The sequence below is a fragment of the Acipenser ruthenus genome, chromosome 42 (genome assembly GCF_902713425.1).
Source record: "Acipenser ruthenus chromosome 42, fAciRut3.2 maternal haplotype, whole genome shotgun sequence".
Classification (NCBI taxonomy): Eukaryota; Metazoa; Chordata; class Actinopteri; order Acipenseriformes; family Acipenseridae; genus Acipenser; species Acipenser ruthenus.
Genome location: NC_081230.1, coordinates 8,872,107 through 8,896,247, shown reverse-complemented (window position 1 = coordinate 8,896,247; position 24,141 = coordinate 8,872,107). Strand labels below are relative to the sequence as shown.

General features: G+C 45.3%; 1 protein-coding gene across 2 annotated transcripts in view; it reads left to right on the top strand.

The window, feature by feature from the left end:
- Window positions 1-160: 160 nt before the first annotated feature.
- The window catches only part of LOC131709225 (electroneutral sodium bicarbonate exchanger 1-like), a 35,534-nt gene continuing 11,553 nt past the window's right edge, over window positions 161-24,141 (top strand). The window contains exons 1-15 of one of the 2 annotated variants that reach the window (XM_059011345.1): window positions 161-544; window positions 11,818-11,899; window positions 14,493-14,627; window positions 15,059-15,197; window positions 15,748-15,908; window positions 16,519-16,707; window positions 18,720-18,808; window positions 19,712-19,869; window positions 20,284-20,371; window positions 20,684-20,830; window positions 21,440-21,540; window positions 21,755-21,929; window positions 22,376-22,509; window positions 23,072-23,317; window positions 23,942-24,047. In XM_059011345.1, the coding sequence (XP_058867328.1) occupies window positions 500-544; window positions 11,818-11,899; window positions 14,493-14,627; window positions 15,059-15,197; window positions 15,748-15,908; window positions 16,519-16,707; window positions 18,720-18,808; window positions 19,712-19,869; window positions 20,284-20,371; window positions 20,684-20,830; window positions 21,440-21,540; window positions 21,755-21,929; window positions 22,376-22,509; window positions 23,072-23,317; window positions 23,942-24,047 (1,995 nt within the window). In that variant the 5' untranslated portion in view covers window positions 161-499. The remainder of the gene's footprint in view (window positions 545-11,817; window positions 11,900-14,492; window positions 14,628-15,058; window positions 15,198-15,747; window positions 15,909-16,518; window positions 16,708-18,719; window positions 18,809-19,711; window positions 19,870-20,283; window positions 20,372-20,683; window positions 20,831-21,439; window positions 21,541-21,754; window positions 21,930-22,375; window positions 22,510-23,071; window positions 23,318-23,941; window positions 24,048-24,141) is intronic. The other variant, XM_059011344.1, reaches the window with a different exon arrangement.

Below are 24,141 nucleotides of genomic sequence, written 5' to 3'. Positions count from 1 at the left end.
TGTTTAATGGTTTTAAGTTAAACAAAATAAAAACAATAACAGAGTTAGTAAAAAAAAAACAAAAAAAAAAAAAAACACCACCACCACACTGAATACTAAATACATGGAAACTTTTGTATTTTGTTTAAACAAATTGAGTTCACCTGCCCATCGGAACACTGGGTGCATCGTTCAAAATCTGACTCAATTTTAATAACCGGCAGTGGCGTGGCTCCTGACGGCCCCCTGTCCTCCTATTGGGCGGCGGGCTAGTGATGCTCCGACACCCCCCCGAATACACGGTGAGAGCCGCACACGCAGCGCTGTGTTACCGCCTCAGCTGCGCTGGACCGCCGGAGTCTGTTGCCAGCCAAACACACTGTAGCACAGCGGCAGCGGCGACACTGCTGTGGCGGATGCTGAATACTGTACTTGGGGAAAAAAAAGGCTGACCAGAACGGATTGACCCTCGACTCCGGTTCGGAAGAAGGCTAGAAACAACAGCACGTACAATTCAGCAATGCCTGCCGGAAGCAACGACCCCGAATGCATTTTGAGCTACCAGGTACCAATTATATATATTTTTACTATGCGTGTTTATTATTTACAGCAAATATTAACGTGCCTGTATGCTGTCCAGACGTTTCAAACACCCATACCGCCTGCCTGCCTGCCTGCCTGTTGGTTGAGACGCTAAGCAAATTTTTTGAATTTAATTCAGCCTTGAATCATTATTTGACGGTGTAATAACGGCCTTCTGACGTTATTCAAGATTATCCGTATTATTACAGTGCAATGCGAGGGCTAGTAGTTGTATTGTGGGCTTCTCTCTTTCCATACTGCTGCTAGACTCGAGTGTTTAGGTCTGCGGTAGTCATTTGCAACGCATCTTGTCACTGACAGGTGAAACCAAGGACAGTAATTAATTTGCATAGTGCCACACGTGTGCGTGTGCGTGTGCGTGTGCGTGTGCGAGTGCATTGTTCTGACACGTGCATGCTTCTGGTACCGTTGCGCTTGCGTGTATTTTATTTGGTCTCTCCAATATTAGTAACCCTGTCTCAAATGATAGCCTAGGATACATGTTGGTAACAATTGTGATTTACATGTGTTTATTTATTTATATAGACATTTACCTTGAGTTCCCAAACAAACTGGACCCCCTTCTGTTCGTCTGAAGGATTGAAAGAGCTTTGCCATGTGTTTATTCCTTAAGAGAGAACCGCATGTTTCTTTATTTTTGGTTACTGTCTGTGACCTTGAGAAATGTTTTCATGCAGAGCTCGATGCAACGTTGCATCGAAAAGAATACCGTTTTGGGTTTTTTTTTTTTATATAAATATGAAAGGAATAATTTACCCTGGCCTATATACCCGTACACTTTTACACGTCATTTCGTGTTTTAAAATGATTATAGTCTATCGCTCTGTCCATGCTTGGTTGTAACACAGACTCTGATATTAAGAGCCTCGTCGGACAGTGCATACCGGCTGTAGTTTATTCTGCACACGTTTTAATTAATCAGATGTCTGTCATCAGTGCGGTGCTGGTTTGTTTTGATATCGATCTAAAGATCATCAATGCCGCACTGACATCAATGCGCGCTGTGTACCTGCTTTGAGTTGCGATTGCCTGTAGCGTTCGTTACCGTAGTTACCATGGAACCTCAGTCACTTACTAGTAGGGGTTCTTATTATTATTATTATTATTATTATTATTATTATTATTATTATTATTATTATTATTATTATTAATACAGTGTTTGGTAAGTTTACAATAAATGTACAATTACTGTCCGTAGGTAATTAATTGGTAGAGGTGCAGAAAGACGCTTTTCAGCGAAGGGCCTGCTGAGAGAATTCAAACACTGAGCTGAAGTTTTTAATCAACTCTCTTAATTACGGTTAGGGTGAAGGTAACGGCTCAGAGAGAGCGTTTCATGTGCTCCAAAGAATGTATCGCAGTTTTACACTGGCCCGTCTTTCTGCACCTATGCCGGATGTTTTAAACAAAGAAACTGGAGAATGTTTTTCATGAGCTGTTACTGAACTTGCTAAGAATGCTGTTCGGAAGCAAATATCACCTCCTACTGATGCAAGTAGTTTGGCTGTGCTGGCAGACTTGGGACCCCAGCTTGATCCTGGAGCTTCTCTTTTTTGGGGGGGAATGTACACAAACTGCACTGTCAACAAGTTCTGCTTTGTGCTGCAGTGGAATGCACAGAAGGGTGAACAGAGAGACAGAGAGAGAGAGAGAGAGAGAGAGAGAGAGCTGTAAAAGCCGATTCTTTTTTAGCTGTGGTTTTTTAGTTGAGGAACCAAGCCCAGAAGTTTAGCAAAGCAGTGTGTCTTATTTATCACATGTGGTGGAACAGACTCCTGCTTTCAGTTTGCATTGTGTGTGTGTGTGTGTGTGGGAGGGGCATTCCTACTGTTTAACTTGAGTAACAATGACTGATGCATATGTTAATAGACCTGACATTAATAGAGTTAGCATCTAATCTGCTTTATTGTTTAACTCAGTAGCAGCAATTCAAGATGTAAGTGCGCTTTCTCTGTCTCTCTCTCTCTCTCCTCTCTCTTTATCTCTGTTGACAAAAGCATCTGTTTTATGACAAACAAATACCAGTCTTGGACGGCTGTACGTGGGCAGCTGCTATGAAAGCAAAGCACATGCATATTCAGCTTAGCTGTTGTTACCTCTGACCTGAGCATAGAATGGTTTAATCAGGGGCAGTGGATTAATGACAGTGCTGTAGAATTGAAGGTGGGAGGGCAGGGTGCATTTTAAATAGTAGACAGATACCTTTTGCATCCCTGTATAAAAGCCAACATGTTGGTAGCATGCATTCCTTGCCATACGAACCCTCGGAACTGAAAAACCAGAAAGGATACAGTTTTCTTAAGCCTGTGCTAGGCGATGCTTGCTGCAAGGTTTTTTAAATTGCCTGTCAGATCTGCTGTCTTGCCCATCATGACTGAAACGGGCTCCGAGTTACACAATCCAGACTCTCCCAGGACTCGCATCATTTGCATGGCAAATCAGTGGATAATGTGCTGCTATACACACCCTACTCAAAGTCAGCGGAAAAAATCATTTTGCTCCACAATGCTCTTCCTCAAGATAGGGTTAGAAACGAGTCCAACGTAACTCCCCTTCTTTTAGGTAGAGTGAAACCACCAGGGGAGGTACCAGGAATGAAAGCTGTTGGACCCCCTGCTAAATCAAAATGATCGCACTCCCCACAGCTTGAATAGGTCTCTGAGTCTGTAGGGTTTAATATTAGGAGCTGTTCCTGCAGCTATAGGGCAGGAACAGCTTATTAAACAAGGCATGTACTTTATTGAGTTGTGAAACCCAGGGCTGGCTTGCTGACCCCTTTCTGTTCACATCGGTAACCCTTTTCTCAGCTTCATCGGAGCCAGGAGAGGAGCTAGACAGACAGGCAGGCAGGGAGACAGGCAGGCAGACAGGCAGGCAGGCAGGCAGGCAGACAGGCAGGCAGACAGGCAGGCAGGCAGGCAGGCAGGCAGGCAGGCAGGCAGGCAGACAGGCAGACAGGCAGGCAGGCAGGCAGGCAGGCAGGCAGACAGGCAGACAGGCAGGCAGGCAGGCAGGCAGGCAGGCAGGCAGGCAGGCAGGCAGACAGGCAGACAGGCAGACAGGCAGGCAGGCAGGCAGGCTCCATTGTTCAGTCCCCTGTGACTGGCTGTAACACAAGCCGCTCCGTGTATTTTATAATTCTAAGTTAAAACAAAAAGCTTGCATCACAGCTGAGTATGTGGGTCACTGTGGATGGGGGAGCTGCCAGTGCTGTGTCCTGCAGGTCAGTGCATGGTCTTCGTTGTGCAGAATTTTCTGTGTGTAATGCACTCATTTTGAAGTTATATTTTGTAACGGGAGGGAGGCTGGCTGTGAACCGGCGACTTGGCACACCGAAAGCAAGAGTCTTAACCGCTGTGCAAAAGAGCCGGGCTCATCTGCATTCTGGGTTTTAGAGCTTTTTAACATCGTCTGTTACGCTTTTCCCATGATTATACCACACATTTAACACAGTGTGCCTGGACGATCTCCCGTCTCGTTCTTGGTTAATCAGAGCAGAAGTTTAATGTGATGATGCTGATAAGATATCCATGGCAAATATTTGACCAGCTGCCCTTTTTTAAGTCCATTGCCTGCGATGGCTCTGTTTATCCATGCATGTCGAAGTGTACCTTTTAAAAAAAGGTACGAGAAAGGAGCCCCCAATTAGTCACGGCTCCCGACTTGAAGGCCAGCGGGTGTAAATTACATTTCCATTTAACATTTAATGGGATCTAATCTGAAGCACAGAAGGTCACTGAAACAGCGTTGAAAGAGAGCAACGCAGTGAGCTCCACAGTCACGGTTCTCTTACCATTAAGCTAAAATGTTCCACTTAGTCTAAACAACACGCATCCTGCCCTCACACTGTGAAATCCCTGGCAGCCGCGATCCTGCAGTCTGTGAGATCACAGAGATTGCTTCTGCTTTCTCACTGTTGTTGCTGAATAGTTGCACAACTTTCTTACACTCTCCAGGATTATAGGAATTGGCCGGGTTTCCAATCCCATTCCCAATGCCTTTTTAAAATCAATTCCAATAGTGTGGAAGAGACTCTGCTATGTGTGGTTTTTATTTTATTCTCATGTTTTGAAAAGATTATGAACTGTCGCAACACTGCCGGCTTGCGTTGCAATTGAAAGGTATGTTTCTTCTGCTCAGCCAGGGCGAGCTGAGAGTATAAGATGGACTCCCTTGGGAGGTAGATATCATTGGAGGAGATGGAGGTTGACTGTCGTCAAACCATTTTACTCCACGCTGTACATTCCTGTAAAGCTCAGGGAACACGAAGCTACTTTGTTGCTTGCAACTTGGTTTCAGTCCACTGCCGGCACACCAGGGGAGACTTGGGAGTCAGATACAGCAAAGCCTCAAACTAGGTCTCCTGGAACCAGGTTTCAAGCCGCTGTTCCTGCAAACGTGGCTTCGTGTTCCCTCAGCTTTAGAAACGCAATAATTAATCCAGGTTCAAACAGTGATGCCCATAAAGACAGCATTGTGCATTGATGATGGCAGTTCTTACTCTATAGCATTCCTTTCTTATGCATACATGTGTTCCAGTAACAGGGAGGAGATTAAATAATGCAGCCCAAAATACAATGCCCCCCTTTCATGTGGAGGCATTGGGATGCCTCCCACAGCGTTCCACGCCTATCTCCTCTGAACACGCAAATCCCAAACTCCCTGCATTTGAATAAGAAGAGCCCTGCCCCTGAACGTATGGATTTAAATATGCTAATGTTCTGTTTCAGGGATAGTTTCCATTGCCTCATCCAGCAGCAGGGAGCAGCTGCTGTGCTGGGGCTGGGTTTTCAAGGGCACTTCAGAGAGGAGAGAGAAGGGAGAGGAGAAAGGGGGTGGGAAAGGAAGATAGAGGAGGGTGGAGTGGAAATGTTCTACGGCAGTAGAAATTGCAATGGCGGTTGATTTGGTCCTTGGTTGTAAAGGCGAGGGAAGGACAGCTTTTCTTGTTTTGAATTCCAACACATTGATGAATGGATTTACTTAGTACCTGCCGTTTTTATTTTTAAAATTGCGAGTCAGAGTATCGGACACACCCCTACTGATTCGATCCTTATTTGCAATGCTGACTAACTATTCCTGCAAACATTGCTTCTGCAAAAAAAGTCCTTGAGGGGTGTCCAATCACAGTCCTGGACCGTTCCACTCCAGGTTTAGCTGGACAGATGAGATAATGAGTGACTTCAGGGTCTGGATGGAGGTTTTAACTGGTTCAGTTAAACCATCTAGAACAGGGTAACCCATTGGCCCTGGAACCCATTTTAGCCCATCCTTGATGCAAAGCATTGCATAGAAAGGATCATAATTGCTTCCTTATTTCTTGTGATTTAGAGGTTTTCTTTTGCTGTTTTTTAAGCTGTCAAGGTACAACTGTTCTCTGTTCTCTTGGCAGGAAACAGGGGCACCAACACAAGTGTGGCCTGAAGGCCCTGTTATTATTCACACAGCGAGAGTGAGTCACTGTCGTTTTAAAGCTGCAAACAACCCTCCCACACTTTTCTCCTGTGAACGGGCAATGAAATGCAGATCGGAAACTACAGTAGCTACTCAACCTGACGGCTAAACCACTAATCATTATATAACCTAAAATAGCATGGGTACCATTTCAGAAGATGGGATGGGCATGTCATCAAACAGACGATTCTAATGCTAGTGTCTTCATCTGTGTCATTCAGAGGAAAACTAGCAGACCAGTGTTTGGGATAATGCCTTTGTCATTGTAATAGAAATAAAATACATTTTATTATTGAGTATATGAGGTCCTACACATGTACCAGACGTCCCAGGAAAAATTGGGATTGTCTCCATTTTAAACAGCACATTGCTGTTTTGTGTTCACGTGTGTGCATACAGCACACGTGTGCACACTCGGTAGTTAATTTAGTATTTTGTTAATTTTTTTCTTTCATGGTTTTTGTTTTGTTATTGAGCGAGACTCCGAGACTCGCTCCTTGCTGTGTTTGATTGATCTGGGAGCAGCTGGGGATTGGACAGCTGCATTTGTATTGATTTTAATAGACAGGTAGGAACCACTGTTAAAAAAAAAAAAACGATCGCATTTTTGTTCCTGCATCTGGCGTTGACAGAGCGGACGTGTGTGTGTGTCTGACAGCCCTGTCGTGAACACCTGTCTCTGCAGCGGTGAAGCGGTCTGATCTGTATTGTTTGCTGCACGTGTTTTGAACAGGCATCATTAGAAACAGCCAATGTAAAGAAGGGGTGGTCAGTCGTGGTCCTGGAGGGCTGTCTTTGTTCCCACCCTGCTCTAAATTATTTAATCGAACCAATTAAATCTCCATCCAGACCCTGAACTTGTTTGTTATATTTCAGGAGAGTGGTTACCCACCCCTGGGTAAAGTCTCCCTTGGCAGCCACTGATTCAACATGCCTGGGAAGAAAGCCAACACTTCCAGCTGAGACGTTTGCCATTACATTTTAGTTTCTGAAATGACGTGTAGTCTGCAATGTGTTTGAATAGCCTCTTTCTGCACCAGCCTGTTAGTTACACATAGTAAAGGCTTGTACTGGAGTCTGGAGATGGTTGCGCAATGTGGCCAGCTGGAGCTGGGAAAAAATTCAACTCTGGCAACCAGTCTCCCTTCAATCGCAGTCGAGAGACCAGAAATCACCCCCAGCGACTGCCGTGCGATTTAAAATGTGAACCTGCCTGTAGGCGTCCTTTTTTTAATTTGATACCGTTCGTTATGACACCAGTCATCTGTGCAGCCTTTCGGTACTCTTGTTGGATTTTAACTTCCTTTTTGAAAGATTGCTTGCAGTCAGGTTCAGTAAGCGCCGTTTGAAGGCTTCGTTGGCAAACCATCTACTGCACAGTACGCTGCTCCAAAAGTGTGGTCTCCTGCCGAGCTTTGAAAACTCAAACTTAAACACTATCTCTTCCCTGCAGCGTCTGCTTGTTAATTTGGTGGCAAATATTCTGCAGCAAACTGTCATCTGTGTTGATGTTTTCTTATCAGAAATTTGACAATTTGTTTGGGCATAGCAATGACAATGTCTCTCGCTCTCTTGCTCCTAACAGCCTGCTTAGGCCTCTACTCAACAGTCAAAGCCACTTTGTACTGTAATGGTACACAAGGTCAGATTTGACTGACCAAGAGCAGTAAACAAGACAGTCTTTCTCAAACCCTAGACAAAAACATCAACTGTTGGAGCCTCAAATATTTCTTTTTCTACCACAGACACTTGGAGCAGCTGTTTTGATGTCCGTTTAGTAATTCGCTGCTAGATTCCTGTGCCTGGGTTAAATTGCTTTCTTGTCGGTTATATTTCTGACATCCTTAACTCTCGTTCTGTCTGGCTTCATGGCCTTTAGCAGCATCAGCCACGCCTCAGAGGGCAAATGTTCCATCGGCATTGAAATTTTATAGTTAAGTAGTAAAAAGGCATGCAGACAATGTTGGCTCCAGTTATTTAGCATCTTTATCATTTAAAATAATTAGCTAATGGCTGGAAAGTGCCCTGAATGTTCTCGTTCTTACTGGTCTATGATCTGCTGTTCACTTCTCTGCAATGGGAAAAGCAATCTGCTTCTCCTTAAAGAGTAAGTAGCGGGGTTCTGAAAAATCTAGCGTTATACGTCCCCACGTGTTGCTACAACTGTTTAAATAACGTACCTGACATTTTTCTTTTCATTGGTAACATCCTGCCATCTTTTTACATTTATAACTTTAAAGTCTGTTTCAGTGCTCTTTTCACAATGGCCGCTCTAGTGCACTGATAGTGTCAGGATTATTACCCACATTGCCAAACGGGTAACACAGCAGTAACGATCCATGATGTGTTACGGAATAGAAAAGCCAGAGCACTTGTTGTTATGTTTTTTAATAAAAAAAAAATATCGCTCTTCCTGCAGTGATTTAGAGGTCAGATCTCAACCCCAATGCACTAGAGCAGCCATTTTGAAAAAGAGCTTTGAAACAGACTTTGCCACATTGGCACATTATTATTATTAATTTATTTAGCAGACGCCTTTATCCAAGGCGACTTACAGAGACTAGGGTGTGTGAACTATGCATCAGCTGCAGAGTCACTTACAACTACGTCTCACCCGAAAGACGGAGCACAAGGAGGTTAAGTGACTTGCTCAGGGTCACACAATGAGTCAGTGGCTGAGGTGGGATTTGAACCGGGGACCTCCTGGTTATAAGCCCTTTACGTTAACCACTGGACCACACAGCCTCCACACATGCTCATCGTAGCTGGCGGCTGCTTCAAGTCTGCTCAGATCTCCGCCTCTTAGAGGGTGGTGGAGAGCAGTTCTGAAGGGTGGGATCTAAACAGTAAGGGGGTCCTTCTCTCCAGCATCGTGCCCCAAAGCCACCAAGCGAGGTGCTAGTCTGCTTCCAAGCACGTCCCCCCTCACGCAGTGTAACTTCGGTACCTGGCAACAGAGCTATCGTCAGAGGAAACTTGGCACAGCATGTTGTTTTTTTTAATGCTGTAGTTGGCTTGGGGAGGCAGGGCATGTTTGCTGGAGCAGAGCGGTGATGTAGGTGCTATGTGGAGAACGCAGATACAGTAGAGGTCAGAGAGATGGAATCCCAGATAGTTCCTGGGAAACAGGAAATAAACTGGGAAGCATTTACCCTCAGTAAATGACTTGTCCCTGTTTACCTCATGCATGCGTGCTGTTTTAATACAGTTCCTAATGCCCAATTTATGCATGATTTAAGACTGATTTAATGAAGGCTATTTTTAGTTGGGGGAGGCAGGGGGGGGACACTCTCTCCCGACAGGAATTAAAAAGATTTCCTGGAATGCTGTGTTTTTATAGTTGCTCGAAAGTGCAGATTTAGCAGCCTGAATGCTTAAACCTACAGACAAATACAGTGCATTTATCATTTAAACAATATACCTAACTGATCCGAGACCTGATGCAGTGCTAGTGCTAGTATCTAACCCTGCTTTGGTGTAAAAACATAACGCAAATGAGAGGAGTTGATTTGATCTATCAGTCAGTGCTTGCCCGGTTTATGTTAGCTTATTGATCCCAGAAATTTGTGTAGAGCGGTCTTAAGGGATTCTAATGACTCCTGTCCTCAGTTCCACTCAAATTCCGTTTCTGTGCGGTGTTTGAAATAGTGATTAGGGTGACTTGATGTAAAATACTTATTCTGGGCTTGCTCGGTTTCTCTGTTAGTTTCTATCTTCATAACTCTTTGCTGGACTCTTGCCAAAGCCGCAGTTTCCTTTTTCTGGCGCAGGGACCAGACTTAACCAAAATAATAACCTTTGCAAACTGCTCAACGGTTTGTGATGAGGTCTGACGACAGCAGGGTAAAGAAAAGAGAAGTAAAGACCCACTCTCCGCCGAAGCTGTGTGCTGACCAGAAAGAAAAAATGGAACTGAAGCTAATAATTACGTGCTAGTTATCATGCTTCAGCGATGTGGTTTTAACATGCTTGTACATGTTCATTTCTAACTAGGCTTTAATGCACGTTGCTGTGCTTTCATCTTGCTAAACTGTGTGCAGAGGGAAGGAGAACTAATGGGAAAGTGTTAACATTGTGTGTTTAAAACGCAAATCTGTATACAAGTCTAAGAAACATAACTACACTTAAAATAGCCAACTACTGCAGTAATATAGCAAAGGTAACTCCACTGAGCAGAACAGAAAGAAATGTATCTGCTAGTTATCTTAAGCTAAAGATGGACAAGCTATTTTTCTGCTGGAATTGACAGTGTGTCACTCGAGCTGTCAACTCGAGCTGTGGGTCAAGAAGATTCTTTGATCAAGAAGATTCTTTGATCAAGAAGATTCTTTGATCAAGAAGATTCTTTGTGGAACCGCTTCAAATCTGAAGCGTGCTTTTAAGGTTTCTTTCAGTCTCTGCTCAATTAAAATGCAGCCACACTGTAGGGACCGCACGCCTGTACCTGAATCAGGCAGCTGCCCTGTTAGGAAATGGAAAAAGACTAATGAAATCCTGTGGGTGCTTCCCTGTAAACTTTGTGAACTGAGAATCGTTGATCTTCACGATTGAGTTGCTAGGGGCGTGCTGAGCTGTAAAAGCCTCTTGTTGATCTTTCTCTGTCTTATAATGCACACAGTGAGACGGTAAGAGAAGGGTCTGTTTTCTTAATACAACTGTGGGTGTTTAACATTGGGATGGGGGGGGTCTTACACAGGTCAACCTGCTTATAACAACCTCAATGAGACGGTGGAGACAGAGTGTAAAAGGGGACTATACTGTATATTGCCTTTTAAGAAATATTTATCGGCATGTATTAAATAAATCCATTTAATGTGTTGATTTCAAATCAAGAAAAGCTGTCCTTCCCTCATGTTTACAATTCCAATCGGTGGGTTTTAGAACCCGATCGGAAGCACATTTTCCTCTCACCCGGGGCGCTGGCATTTTTACTGCCGCACCGAAATATCCGCGCCCGGATGAGAGGAAAATATATTTTCGAATTGGATTTTTAAAATGTATTTTTCATCTGAAGTGCCATAACACAGCAGCTTCTAAGTGTACAAACTCAATAATGTTCATTCCTGGAATAAAGATTGAAATAATTAAGCTAACAAATAATGAATGGTGCTGCCATCCATTCCTAATTAATTGATATGGTTTTCGAAGACTCCTCAAGAACGGTCTGGTTTGGTGTGCTGTATAATCACAAGGCTGTTAGTGTCTGAAAACGCCGGCACTGTGCAGAGAAAGGTTGAACCAATCTCCCTGTTCTCGTTTGCAGAGCTGTGCTTGTCTGGGTCAGAAATTGCAGGGCTAATTGGGTGTGTCTCTGTGCCTCAGTGACTGGACTCCTGATAACCCTGCCACACTCCTCTTAGTTATCTCTGCAAGGAGGGAGCACAGCAAGGCTAAGAACATAAGGAGGCAGTGTGGTCCAGTGGTTAAAGTCCAGCGCTTGGAACCAGAAGGTCACCGGTTCAAATCCCACCTCTGCCACTGACTGACTCACTGTGTGTGACCCTGAGCATGTCACTTCACCTCCTTGTGCTCCGTCCTGCGGATGAGATGTTAAATAAATGTCCTATTGTAAGTGACTCTGCATATAATGCACAGTTCACAACCTACCTCTGTAAAGCGCTTTGTGATGGTGGTCCACTAATGAAAGGCGCTATATAAAAACAAAGATATCGTCGATGCACATTCCTGAACAAAGATATCCGGTTGGAGCAGCTTGCCTCCCAGGAGTGAATTGCAGATGGGATGGTCCTCTATTGAGTGCTGTTGCTTTTGTCCCTGCAGAGGCCCGATGAAGAGGCAGTGGTTGATCAAGGAGGGACGAGCTCCGTTCTGAACATACACTACGAGAAGGAGGAGCTAGAAGGTAGGTGGCCGGGGTTTTTTTTTCTTCCTAACGCACAGATGAAACAATCAGACACACAGTCTACTAAAAATACAGAAGCAGCACGCCTCTGCAGTACCCTTCTACAAGTATACCGAAACGAAAGCAGAGCAGAGTGCGGTAAAACAAAGCAAAAGCATGATAAAGCACAGGGAAGCATTGTAGAGAGGTATGGTAAAGCATATTAAAAAAACAAACCAGGGCAAACTAACATTTATAAAAGTTTCCCCATAATAAAAGCATGGTGAAGCATTGCAAAGCACGGAGGGGTGTGGGCAAGCATATTTAAAAAATGCATGGTATAACCATGGGAAAAGCTGTGCCAATTACCGTGCCAATTTCCCCTGGTGAACTTTTACAAGGGCAGTGCTGGAGATGATCTGCTAATTGCCAGAGGATGTTCCATATTGATGTTGATGTGATCCGATTTATAAAAACAGGGGACTAGGCATGATTTTTTTAAGAGCCTTGGTGCTGCTCTCTGTATGCTTGCATGTAAGAAGCTTAGCAACAATCCCGTACGATCTGGGCGAAGAGAGAACAGCGGATTGGAGTTGTGATTCTGTCAGTTGCAGCTGTTTCCCACGGTGTCCCTATAAACTGCCCATTCACGTGGCTTTAATTCAACGAGCAGCTGATGCATGGCATATTGATTATCTTCTTTTAAAAAAAGCTGGACAGTATTGAACAGACTGCAGATGGAAATTACACACGAGTGTCTATTGTTGCTATATCGTGGATTACTGACAGAAAATTGAAATTCTCTCACCCAGTGGTTTTCATGCAGGTCAGTATATCAGAATTTTTTTTTAATCTAGGAGGGTCATGCGATACCAGCAGATATGAGGAGGGTCAAGTTCAGGATGCATCGGATTTAAAAAGGATGAATTATTTATCCACGCAGCATCCGCTAGCAGCTTGTTCCATAGTAACAAAAAGCAATGCCTTAATTTGCATGGAGAGAGGGAGAGGAGAGAGAGGTCAAAGTTGCTTCAGCCCTCACTGGGTCTCTGTCTAGTAACTGCCTGGAATTATTGTATTATTGTACTGTTGTATTTGATTCAATATGGACTATTTAGATCTCTCTTTATTCGAGTGAATAAACTAACTGAAAATAATGTGGTCTCTCTTTCTTTCTTTCTTTCTTTCTTTCTTTCTTTCTTTCTTTCTTTCTTTCTTTCTTTCTTTCTCTCTCTCTCTCACGCCTCTCCCTCTCCCTCTCCCTCTCTCTGGGTTAAAAACCCTTTATTTATGAGCTCCGACTCTTTGACTCAATACACTGTGTTCCTCCGAGCTGTCAGAGAACAGAAAATAAAGACTTTGGGGACCTGCGCGGAGAGCGATCCGGCAGTAAATCTGTTAAGTGTGACGTATCCCAGGGGCTTAGCTGCTTACTGTCAGTGTGACACAGTCACCTGATACCAGCCCTCTGCCAAACATACAGATACATTAAAGAATCCGCTTAACACCGGGACTGAATAATAGGGTGATGTGCAGCCCCTTGTCTATCCATGTGCTCCAGTATTGGTTAGCATGCCAGTGCTGCAGCTACCCTCCGGGTTCTAGGCACTAAAGCATCAGTAACCGCTTGAAGTGCAAGGCTTAAAACATAATTTTGAGAAAAGCTACTTTTATTTATGAAACTAGATTCTGTTTTTTTCGTACAAGACCAGTTTTATTTTCCCGGTCCGGCAACACATAATTTACTGCATATGAGAAACTCTGGCTTGTGGGGCTGGATTTAAAAAAATAACCCTATAGACGGATGGCTAAAGCATGGTATGGGATGTGATACAGAAAATGGGCATTACAGGGTTAAGATAAACTTTTGACTACTTATGCAATAAGGATGAGACCAGAGCATGCTTCACCTTAACAATGTTAACATTTAACTTTATTGTTTAGATGCAATACATGCCACCAGTGTTAAGAGATAGGCAATTGATTTAGATTACCTCCTGGAGAGAGCCCTCAGACTTATAATATGATCTGGAGGTACTGGGAGCTTCTCTGTCTGTGTCGCGTCTATGCCTGGTATTTATACTCTAGTTGGCTCAGAGCCTACGTGACTACATTTTGCTTCTGTTCTTTTACAAATTTCAATACAAGTTATTTACTCAGGTGCAACCAACCACAAACTACTCTCCTTTACAAGGTTACTGGGTTCAGCTACAGCATCCATATGCAAGCCTACAGTACCTTAGTATTTGCCATAAACGAATGCAATGCATGTCTATTGAGGCATTGCTTTGGTCCTCATTTGCTCCTGTATGAAAAGCAGTTTTTTTCCTTTGCTTTTCTTGCGGTTACAGACAGATGCAACACAGATGTAATAACTGGTAACATGCACTTTAGTTTAATGATCTACAGCAACTGCATTTACAAACCCGCTGCAACGGTTCAATAGCCTGAAATCAAAGTGCTTTTAAAAAGGAACAACGTTTTTATTTTTGCTGTTGTTAAGGGCTGTCAATACAAGTAATTAACCAGGCTGGTGGTGGAGGCTAAAGGTTTAGCATCACCTAGAATTGATTGAGACATAATGTGGATTCTGAGCGGCTGCTTGTTTTTTCAGGTCACAGGACGCTGTATGTGGGCGTGCGGATGCCGATGGAGAGACAGAGCCACCGGCATCATCGCCCCCATGGGCCGAAACACAGGAAGAGGGACCGGATAAAGGGGACGATCCAGGAAGAGGGGCCCTCGCACGGTAACAAAGACCCATCACGTTGACCTCCCAATCCATCGTGTTGATCTGCCTACCCATTCTATTAGCCTCCCTACCCATCGCGTTGACCTCCCTACCCATCGCGTTGACCTCCCTACCCATCGCGTTGACCTCCCTACCCATCGCGTTGACCTCCCTACCCATCGCGTTGACCTCCCTACCCATCGCGTTGACCTCCCTATCCATAATTTTTCCATTGAATAATTTAAGGATGGTGTTGGAATAGGTGTCTTATTTCCATCTCTGCACAGCTCTTTAACATCTCCTGAGGGTGTAACACAGCAGAACAGAGGAGGTTCTAATTTGAAAGAGGGATTTTTAGACCGTGGGGAACATCTGTACACTGTGCAACAGGAGTCTCATTTCCATCCTTGATTTGTGTGATTGGTGATCTGTGCCCCCTACCCCTGTAGATACCCCGTCCCAGCGTGTCCAGTTCATCCTGGGGACGGAGGACGACGACGAGGAGCACGTCCCCCATGACCTGTTCACGGAGCTGGACGAGATCTGTGTGAAGCAGGGCCAGAACACGGAGTGGAAGGAGACGGCCAGGTAGGGGCGCTGCACTGCAGGCTGGGACCAGCAGGCCTGGGCTAGGACTGGAAGAAACCAAGTCCAGCAGAAAAAAAAGTGTTTTTTTTTACTACATTGTGGGATGCACTCTCGCTAGGGATTCTGTCCCCTGACGTTAAAAGCTTTAAAGCCATGAATGCAGACAAGACCTGCTCTTTTGCATAGCGTTTAAGGCACTCTTTTGCAGTGGGTGGGGTCACTGGTTCACTCCCAGCCTCCGCCCTGTTATGAGTTGACTAGAGTTGACTTTTGTTTCTTACAGTTTTAAAGTTTGATTGAGAGATTTTGAAGTGCCCAGCAGCCCTAAAGATAAGTTTTTAAAATGTGTTTCACATATTTTATAATGTAGGTTTGCTGTATTGTAAGGCTCTATATTTTGAATGCATGACCCATATACACCCTATATATATATATATATATATATATATATATATATATATATATATATATATATATATATATGGTGGTTTGTGTAATACTCCCTTGCAGTTTGTAACCCTGCCCCACGTGTGTCTGTTCCCGGCTGCAGGTGGCTGAAGTTCGAGGAGGATGTGGAGGACGGAGGAGACCGCTGGAGCAAGCCCTACGTGGCCACGCTGTCCCTGCACAGCCTGTTCGAGCTGCGCAGCTGCCTCATCAATGGAACCGTGCTGCTGGACATGCGAGCAAGCACCATCGAGGAGATCGCAGGTACGAGCAGCGCAGGGGAAGAGCTGCAGGTGTCTGCTGAACTTATCCAAGTCTTGAAGGGTCTTCATGCACGGGCTGTTGTTTTGGCTTCAAATTGCAACGTCCTATTTTGAGGACAGTCAAGTGAGACGTGCCCGTAATCAGAGCAGTGAAATTTCATGCCAGCTATGAAGCAGAATTAACAAGCCGAGGATATTGCTTCTGTTTTGTACTCATGGTTCCAAGTTTGAAATCGAATTGCCGTGCGTGTTTGAGAGGCGGCTCCAGGCCTTGCTGGCTTGCTTGCTAATTGAGTTTCAGAGCTTTGCTGGTGCTTATTACCGATCAGATTATATCCATTATCCACAGAGCCTTCAAAAGCCCATTTCTCAGCACAATAATCTAAATCTGATTTGGATAACAATGCTCTTCTAGATCAGCTTCTGGATATCATTGGATCCTCAGGATTACGACACTGAGCTCCACTGCTGGGCGGGGGGGGGGGGGGGGGGTGAAAGGGTTAACAGAATACTTTTGCAGTTTTGCTCAGCGACGTGTTAAAAGGGAATGGGAATTGGAACTGGAATTGAAAAGCAGGAATTGACCCCTGAGCCCTGGTTGTGTTTCTCAGACATGGTCCTGGACCAGCAGGAGGCCTCCATGGAGCTGGACGAGAGCGTCAGGGTGAAGGTGCGGGAGGCCCTGCTCAAGAAGCACCACCACCAGATCGAGAAGAAGAGGAACAACCTGCTCCCCATGGTGCGGTCCTTCACAGAGGCCGGCAAGAAGCAGTCTGAGCCCCACTCCATGGACAAGAACGGTGAGGCAAAACACAACCGAAGAATTATCATTATTATTATTATTATTATTATTATTATTATTATTATCATTATCATTATTATTATTATTATTATTGGTCATTTGGCAGACGCTTTTATCCAAAGCGACTTACAAGGCGCTGTACTATAGCACAGGAGCAATTTAAAATGCTCCCTCATAAAAGTTTCCCACAGTAAAATCATAGTTTAATAAAGCACAGAGAGGTATGGTAAAGCATAGGCAAGCATTGTAAATCACAGAGGTCTGCTAAAGCATAGGGAAGCATTGTAAAGCACAGAGAGGTCTGGTAAAGCATAGGGAAGCATTGTAAAGCACACAGAGGTCTGGTAAAGCATAGGGAAGCATTGTAAAGCACAGAGAGGTCTGGTAAAGCATAGGGAAGCATTGTAAAGCACAGAGAGGTCTGGTAAAGCATAGGGAAGCATTGTAAAGCACAGAGAGGTCTGGTAAAGCATAGGGGAGCATTGTAAAGCACAGAGAGGTCTGGTAAAGCTAATTAAAAAAAAAAAAAAACCATGGTAAACTAACCCTTATAAAACTTTCCTATAGTAAAAGCATTGCAAAGTGTAATAAAGCACAGTGAAAGCATAGGCAAGCATATGCCAGTGACATTTGGTAAAGCATATAAATAAAACATGGCAAACCATGGTAAACTTTTATAAGGGTTAGTTTATCATGGTTTGTTTTTTAACATGCTTTACCAGACCTCTCTGTGCTTTACAATGCTTCCCTATGCTTTACCAGACCTCTCTGTGTTTTACAATGCTTCCCTATGCTTTACCAGACCTCTCTGTGCTTTACAATGCTTCCCTATGCTTTACCAGACCTCTCTGTGTTTTACAATGCTTCCCTATGCTTTACCAGACCTCTCTGTGCTTTACAATGCTCCCCTATGCTTTACCAGACCTCTCTGTGCTTTACAATGCTCCCCTATGCTTTACCAGACCTTTCTGTGCTTTACAATGCTTCCCTATGCTTTACCAGACCTCTCTGTGCTTTACAATGCTTCCCTATACTTTACCATGCTTTCACTGTGCTTTACAATGCCTCCCTATGCTTTACCAGACCTCGCTATTCTTTACAATGCTTGCCTATGCTTTACCAGACCTCGCTATTCTTTACAATGCTTGCCTATGCTTTACCATGCTTTCACTGCGCTTTATTACACTTTGCTGTGGTTTTCCTGTGGGAAACTTGTTATTGCCCCCTTACTAATATCACTAAATACAACAATACAATAAGAACTGTGAGGGAGAAGAGACTATGGATAGAACAGAGCTGTGAGATGTTTAGATAAACAGACCCTGATGTGTCTGCAGTCCTCATCCCTGTCAGGCCAGCGGGGTTATTTATTAGACACAACGAAACTCAAGCTTCGTAAATAACGCTGGAGAGAGCAAGGAGACTGGAGAGCAGGTGTGAGGAGGAGGAGGGGGGGCTGATTGGATTTACCTTCTCTTTGAGAGACTAATACATTCATACATGACAAAGAAGAAAATGTCAGCTCCCCAGGGCCGCGGCGGGGAGGAAGGAGGAGGGAGGCAGGGAATTAACCTCCAGGAGTCCTTGGGCTGAGAATCGCCTGGCTTCACTAACACAGCCTCATTAACTCCCTCATCCCCAGGAGAGACAGAATAATCAATGGGAAACGCTTTTAAAATACGCCCGCAGTAAAGTTATTTTGCAGTGTTCCCAAGCTTTTCCCATGCATTGCATTTACCATAGTTTACCTTGTTCAAGGATAGCAGTTTGATAAGACACACCTCACTGTGGCTGATCAAGCTCGTAGTAAAACCTGGAATGGGTGAAACTGCTATGCAATTGGAGTCTTATTTCCATCCCTGTGAAATGCAAGCTTTGGGAGGTAAAACAAAACAAAAACTAAGTCCTCCTTCAAAAATGTATTGGTCTTTGCGCCCTTACCTGCTTTCTACTTGGCTGAAAGGCTGTGTGTGATTTTGAGTGTTTCCTTGTTGACCTCCGTCCCTTCAGGTCAAACTGTGCCCCCCCAGGCGGTCCCAACGAACCAAGAGATGAAGAACGGGGTGCATCACGAAAACAGCACCGCGGACCTGAGCAAGGTGAGGAGGGTCCCCTCCTGCAGAACCTCGGGAGCCCTGCCACAGCCTGTGAACAGAACTGAACGTGTTTCTGTGACGTATACATTCAGTGAGATCATGTGTCTGATCGGGTCCCCAGTGGCTCCTCTGGTAACAGCCCTGCCGTTTGGAGTCAAGCAGGCATGGTTTGAATCCCAGCCATGCCAAGTCGCATAGGATAAGCACCCACAAAGGCACCGCTGCATCTACCTTTCTGAGTTTTGTTTCGTTTCACTTGATTATCAAAAAATGATGTTAAAAGCTTACATGCTTTTTAGTATTTAAATTTTTTTTTTTTGGTAAAAACTAGGGTTACAATATGACTCCATGTACACTAGGGCAGTTTGGGCTTTTCAACTCGCACCCAATGCATTCTGGGAAGTGTAGTCCTGCTGTGAAAGGTACATGAAACATACCAGAAGGAATTGCAATGTGAGTTGAAAAGCCTGAACTGTCCTGGTGTACATGGAGTCGTATGGTAACCCGAGTACCTTCTGTTACATAGAATCAAAACGGATGTTTTTTGGGTTGAGGTCATTTTTGTCTCTCAAAAAGGACTCTTGAGTGAGCTCCTCACCTCGCTAGACGCCAGCAATCCCTCCCTTTTTAAAGCACAGTGCTGCAAAACCATTGTTTTGCTCTATTTCAACTTCCAAGGCAGGGTTATACAGCAACAAAATCCAATTACATAGAAGCGGTCAAGCCTTTACCAAGAAAACACAAACCCATTTTTAACCACTTACCAGAATGCATTGCGACAAATCTGAGCTGTTCCGATCTGCCCTGGTGAGCATGCATAGAGCCACGTGGTCTCCTCTAATAACCGTGCTTGTTGAGGTTCTTGCATAGGAATCGGTTCTGAATCTCGCCTCTCTGCTGTGGCAGGTGGACCTTCACTTCATGAAGAAGATCCCAGTGGGAGCAGAGGCCTCCAACGTGCTGGTGGGAGAGCTGGACTTCCTGGAGAGCCCCATCGTGGCCTTTGTGCGCCTCTCCCCGGCCGTGCTGCTGACCGGACTCACCGAGGTGCCCATTCCTACACGGTCAGTCCCTCGTTGCAGCGTCCCCCTGGGTCATGTGACTCCCATAACTTCTGAACTCCCTGTTGGATCGATCTGGAATTTCATCCAAGGCTTTGTAAGGGCAGGGGCAGGAAACGTGCCCAGTGGTGTACTGTTAAAACAAAAGGGGTTCCCCTAAACGATCCGGAGCTCTATGGTTTGAGATTTCAGAGCACACGTTGTGTGACTTGCCTTGGCAGGATGACATGCCGTTGCACTTTTACGTGCCACCTGCTGTTCGTTCAGTTTCATGGAGTGTGTGTGCGTGTGTGTGAAGAACATCTCTGAGCTGCTGTTCCCCGAGAGTGAACCGGGTCATCGGGAAGCGTTTGGGGGTCGAAGGCACAGTAAGGAGGTGTGTTTTGTGACATGCTGTTTTTGTTTGTGTTCCGGCAGATTCCTGTTCATCTTGCTGGGGCCCAACGGGAAGGCGCAGCAGTACCATGAGATTGGCAGATCCATGGCGACCATCATGACCGACGAGGTGATCTTGTAGAACTAGGAGCTTGTCAATGAATATTAAAATGCTGAAGAGTAAAAACCTTGGGAATGGGGCTCAACAGTGCATTCCGAGCTAATCTCTGAAGTACATTTAACACAAGTACCCTTGGTTAAAGATAACTAATATAAGGGGGCTCCCGAGTGGCGCATCCGGTAAAGGCGCTCCGCGTGGAGTGCAGGATGCACCCTATGGAGTCCAGGCTATTCCACTGCCGACCGTAGACGGGAGCTCCCAGGAGGCTCTCTGCTGTTACAGGCCTGTGTGTGTGTATTTAGCCCCTGCTCTGTCCCACAGATCTTCCACGACGTGGCGTACAAGGCGAAGGACCGCAGGGACCTGCTGGCCGGGGTGGATGAGTTCCTGGACCAGGTGACCGTGCTGCCCCCCGGGGAGTGGGACCCCTCCATACGCATCGAACCTCCCAAGAACGTCCCGTCACAGGTACCTGCTGCACCGTGCCGGGACGAACACTCAAACAAACGCTGCGTGAATTGAATGTATTACTTTCTAGTTCGTTTCATAAGGGCAAGAACGCACTTCAACTGAGACGAGCGTTGATGCCATCACACAAACAGATGAATAGGGCTTTCTGAGCTGTATTATTATTATTATTATTATTATTATTATTATTATTAACCCTTATCCAGGGCGACTTACAAGATATCACATTATTTTTACATACAATTACCCATTTATACATTTGGGTTTTTACTGGAGCAATCTAGGTAAAGTACCTTGCTGAAGGGTACAGCAGCAGTGTCCCCCACCTGGGATTGAACCCACGACCCTCCGGTCAAGAGTCCAGAGCCCTGACCACTACTCCACACTGCTGCCCTATATATAGTAATATAGTAGACTCAATAGCAGGTGTTCTTGGGGATAGAAAATACTCAATATGTGAGATTCAGAACCATTCAATCATGGTACAAAACAAATGAAATAAAAAAAAAAGCTATTTAATGTTTGCTTCAGTTACTCTGGGTGTGCGTGGGTTGTTTTCCGAACGTTTCCGCTGTGTTAAACTGTCCCGTGGTTTTCCTGATTTCCCAGGAGAAGAGGAAGATGCCGGGCGTTCCCAATGGGACGATCAGCCTCGCCGACCCAGAGCCCCACGGAGAACACAGCGGACCTGAACTGCAGCGCACTGGCAGGTGTGTGTGTGTCCGGGGGAGAGAGAGAGGGGTTTCACAAGACACACCTGAGCTGGTTACCTATACACTGGGGCTAATCAAGCTCCTAGTAAAACATGGAATGGGTGATCCTCCTAATAATAATAATAATAATAATAATAATATTTGGGGTTGGATTTCATGAAGCTCGCGCTGTGTCTGTGTGTGAAGAGTGACCCTCTGTCCCTCTGCTCAGGCTGTTCGGAGGGCTGTTCCTGGACGTGAAGCGCAAAGCCCCGTTCTACTGGAGCGATTACCGTGACTCGCTGAACCTGCAGTGCGTGGCCTCCTTCCTGTTCCTGTACTGCGCCTGCATGTCCCCCGTCATCACCTTCGGAGGGCTGCTGGGAGAGGCCACGGAGGGACGCATTGTAAGGGCCACGGCGTTTTAACACTCCTTTGGTTAACCGTGCATTCGTTTTTATATTGTCTTCTTACCCTGGAAATAGAAAGCTTAATAGAAATATCCCCTTCAGTCACTGCGTGTGTAATTGTACCACGTTAAATTTCCTATCTGTGTATCTATTTTATAATGCATAGATGTTTTTGCAGGGCAACTTCTTGAACTCTGTAGGAGGTGGTATAACTATAACAAAAAATGCATACAAAAATACTGATCCATCTCAGCCCCACGCCACTGCTTCATTGCACATGTAACAGGGTGGAGTGCCTCCACGCTCTGCAAGAGAGGGTCTTAACCACAGTGCATTTAGAGTTTTTAACCTGCCCTCATCTCACCAACAGGGGGCAGAGTCAACAACGGCGGGGTATCACCCAGCACTGCCCGGTACACTCACCAGTGTGTTTGTCTCCCCAGAGCGCCATCGAGTCTCTGTTCGGAGCCTCCATGACGGGCATCGCGTACTCCTTGTTTGCTGGGCAGCCCCTCACCATACTGGGGAGCACGGGCCCCGTGCTGGTGTTTGAGAAGATTCTCTTCAAGTTCTGCAAGTGAGTCGCTCCCCACCGCAGAACTAACTGCTAGAAATACAGACGCAAATGAAACTGCTGAAGGGCTCAACAAATAAACGGAGGAGAGAGAAGAGAGTTACTGGAGAGTATCATGGCCCTGCAGGATAGAAACCCTAGTCAAGACACGGGAAATCACACCGGCCCTGCACCTGGCCCTGGGTTTAGGTGTGGTATTGAAATGAACAGACGCCAGGAGTTTAACAACCAGGCCCCTGGTGAGTCGGCTCTGAATGAACTGATCACACTTAACTGATCGTCTATTTAACACCAAACTCCTGGCGCCTGCTTATTTCAATAATATAATTAATAGGAGGTTTAATAGCAGCTGTTCCTATACAGCTATGGGGTGCGAAACCGTTTTATTTAAAATCAAACACCTGGCTCTTGATCATTTCAATAACATAATTAATTTTTACTAGCAGCTGTCCAGGGAGGAAGCATTTATTTAACACCAAACTCCTGGCTCCTGGTGGTTTCAATCGTACGGTTAATGTTTTTCGGGTCCCTGTGTGACCGGGTCCTGCTCTTCCCTCCCCTCCAGAGACTTCCAGCTGTCCTACCTGTCTCTGCGCACCTGCATCGGGCTCTGGACGGCCATCCTGTGCCTGCTGCTGGTGGCCACGGACGCCAGCTCCTTGGTGTGCTACATCACACGCTTCACCGAGGAAGCCTTCGCCTCGCTCATCTGCCTCATCTTCATCTACGAGGCCATCGAGAAGCTCCTCCACCTGGGGGAGCTGTACCCCATAAACATGAACTCTGAGCTTGACAAGCTCACACTGTACTAGTGAGTACCGCTGCCCGGGGCTAGCTGGTAATTACATTACCAGACGATATTGGATATATGCTTGGAAATCTGCATGCTGAAGCGCCCGCTGTTCTTTTTTGGTATGGAAATAAGACTCCCATTGTATAGAGGTCCATTCCTGGTTTTACTGTGGGTTTAATCAGACACTGAGCTTGTTACCCATACATACTGTGGCTGATCAAGCTGGTAGCAAAATCTGGAATGGGTGAAACTTCTATGCAATAGGAGTCTTATTTACCATCCCTGCTTCAAAGAATAAATACAAACAAATAAATCATGTTCCTGTAAGTTTTTTCCAGTAAATAATTTATACAATATGGAGTCAAGTATCCCAAAGTGATTCAGCCGGATTGTGCATTAACTGGGCCAGACTGCTGTGAGAGTGCCAGTCTCTCTCTCTCTCTCTCTCTCTCTCTCTCTCTCTCTCTCTCTCTCTCTCTCTCTCTCTCTCTCTCTCTCTCTCTCTCTCTCTCTCTCTCTCTCTCTCTCTCTCTCTCTCTCTCTCTCTCTCTCTCTCTCTCTCTCTCTCTCTCTCTCTCTCTCTCTCTCTCTCTCTCTCTCTCTCTCTCTCTCTGAGTCTGCTTCCTTTTATCCCGTCTGCAGCTGCAGGTGTTCTGAGCCGGACAACCCCAGTAATGAGACACTGAAACACTGGGAGCAGAACAACATCACAGCATCTTCAGCCAACTGGGCAAACCTGACTGTGGAGGTAAGCTGTAGCATCTACCAGAGAGAGACCTATACACTGTGGCTGGTATTAAAACCTGGAATGGGTGAAACTGCTATGCAATAGGAGTCTTATT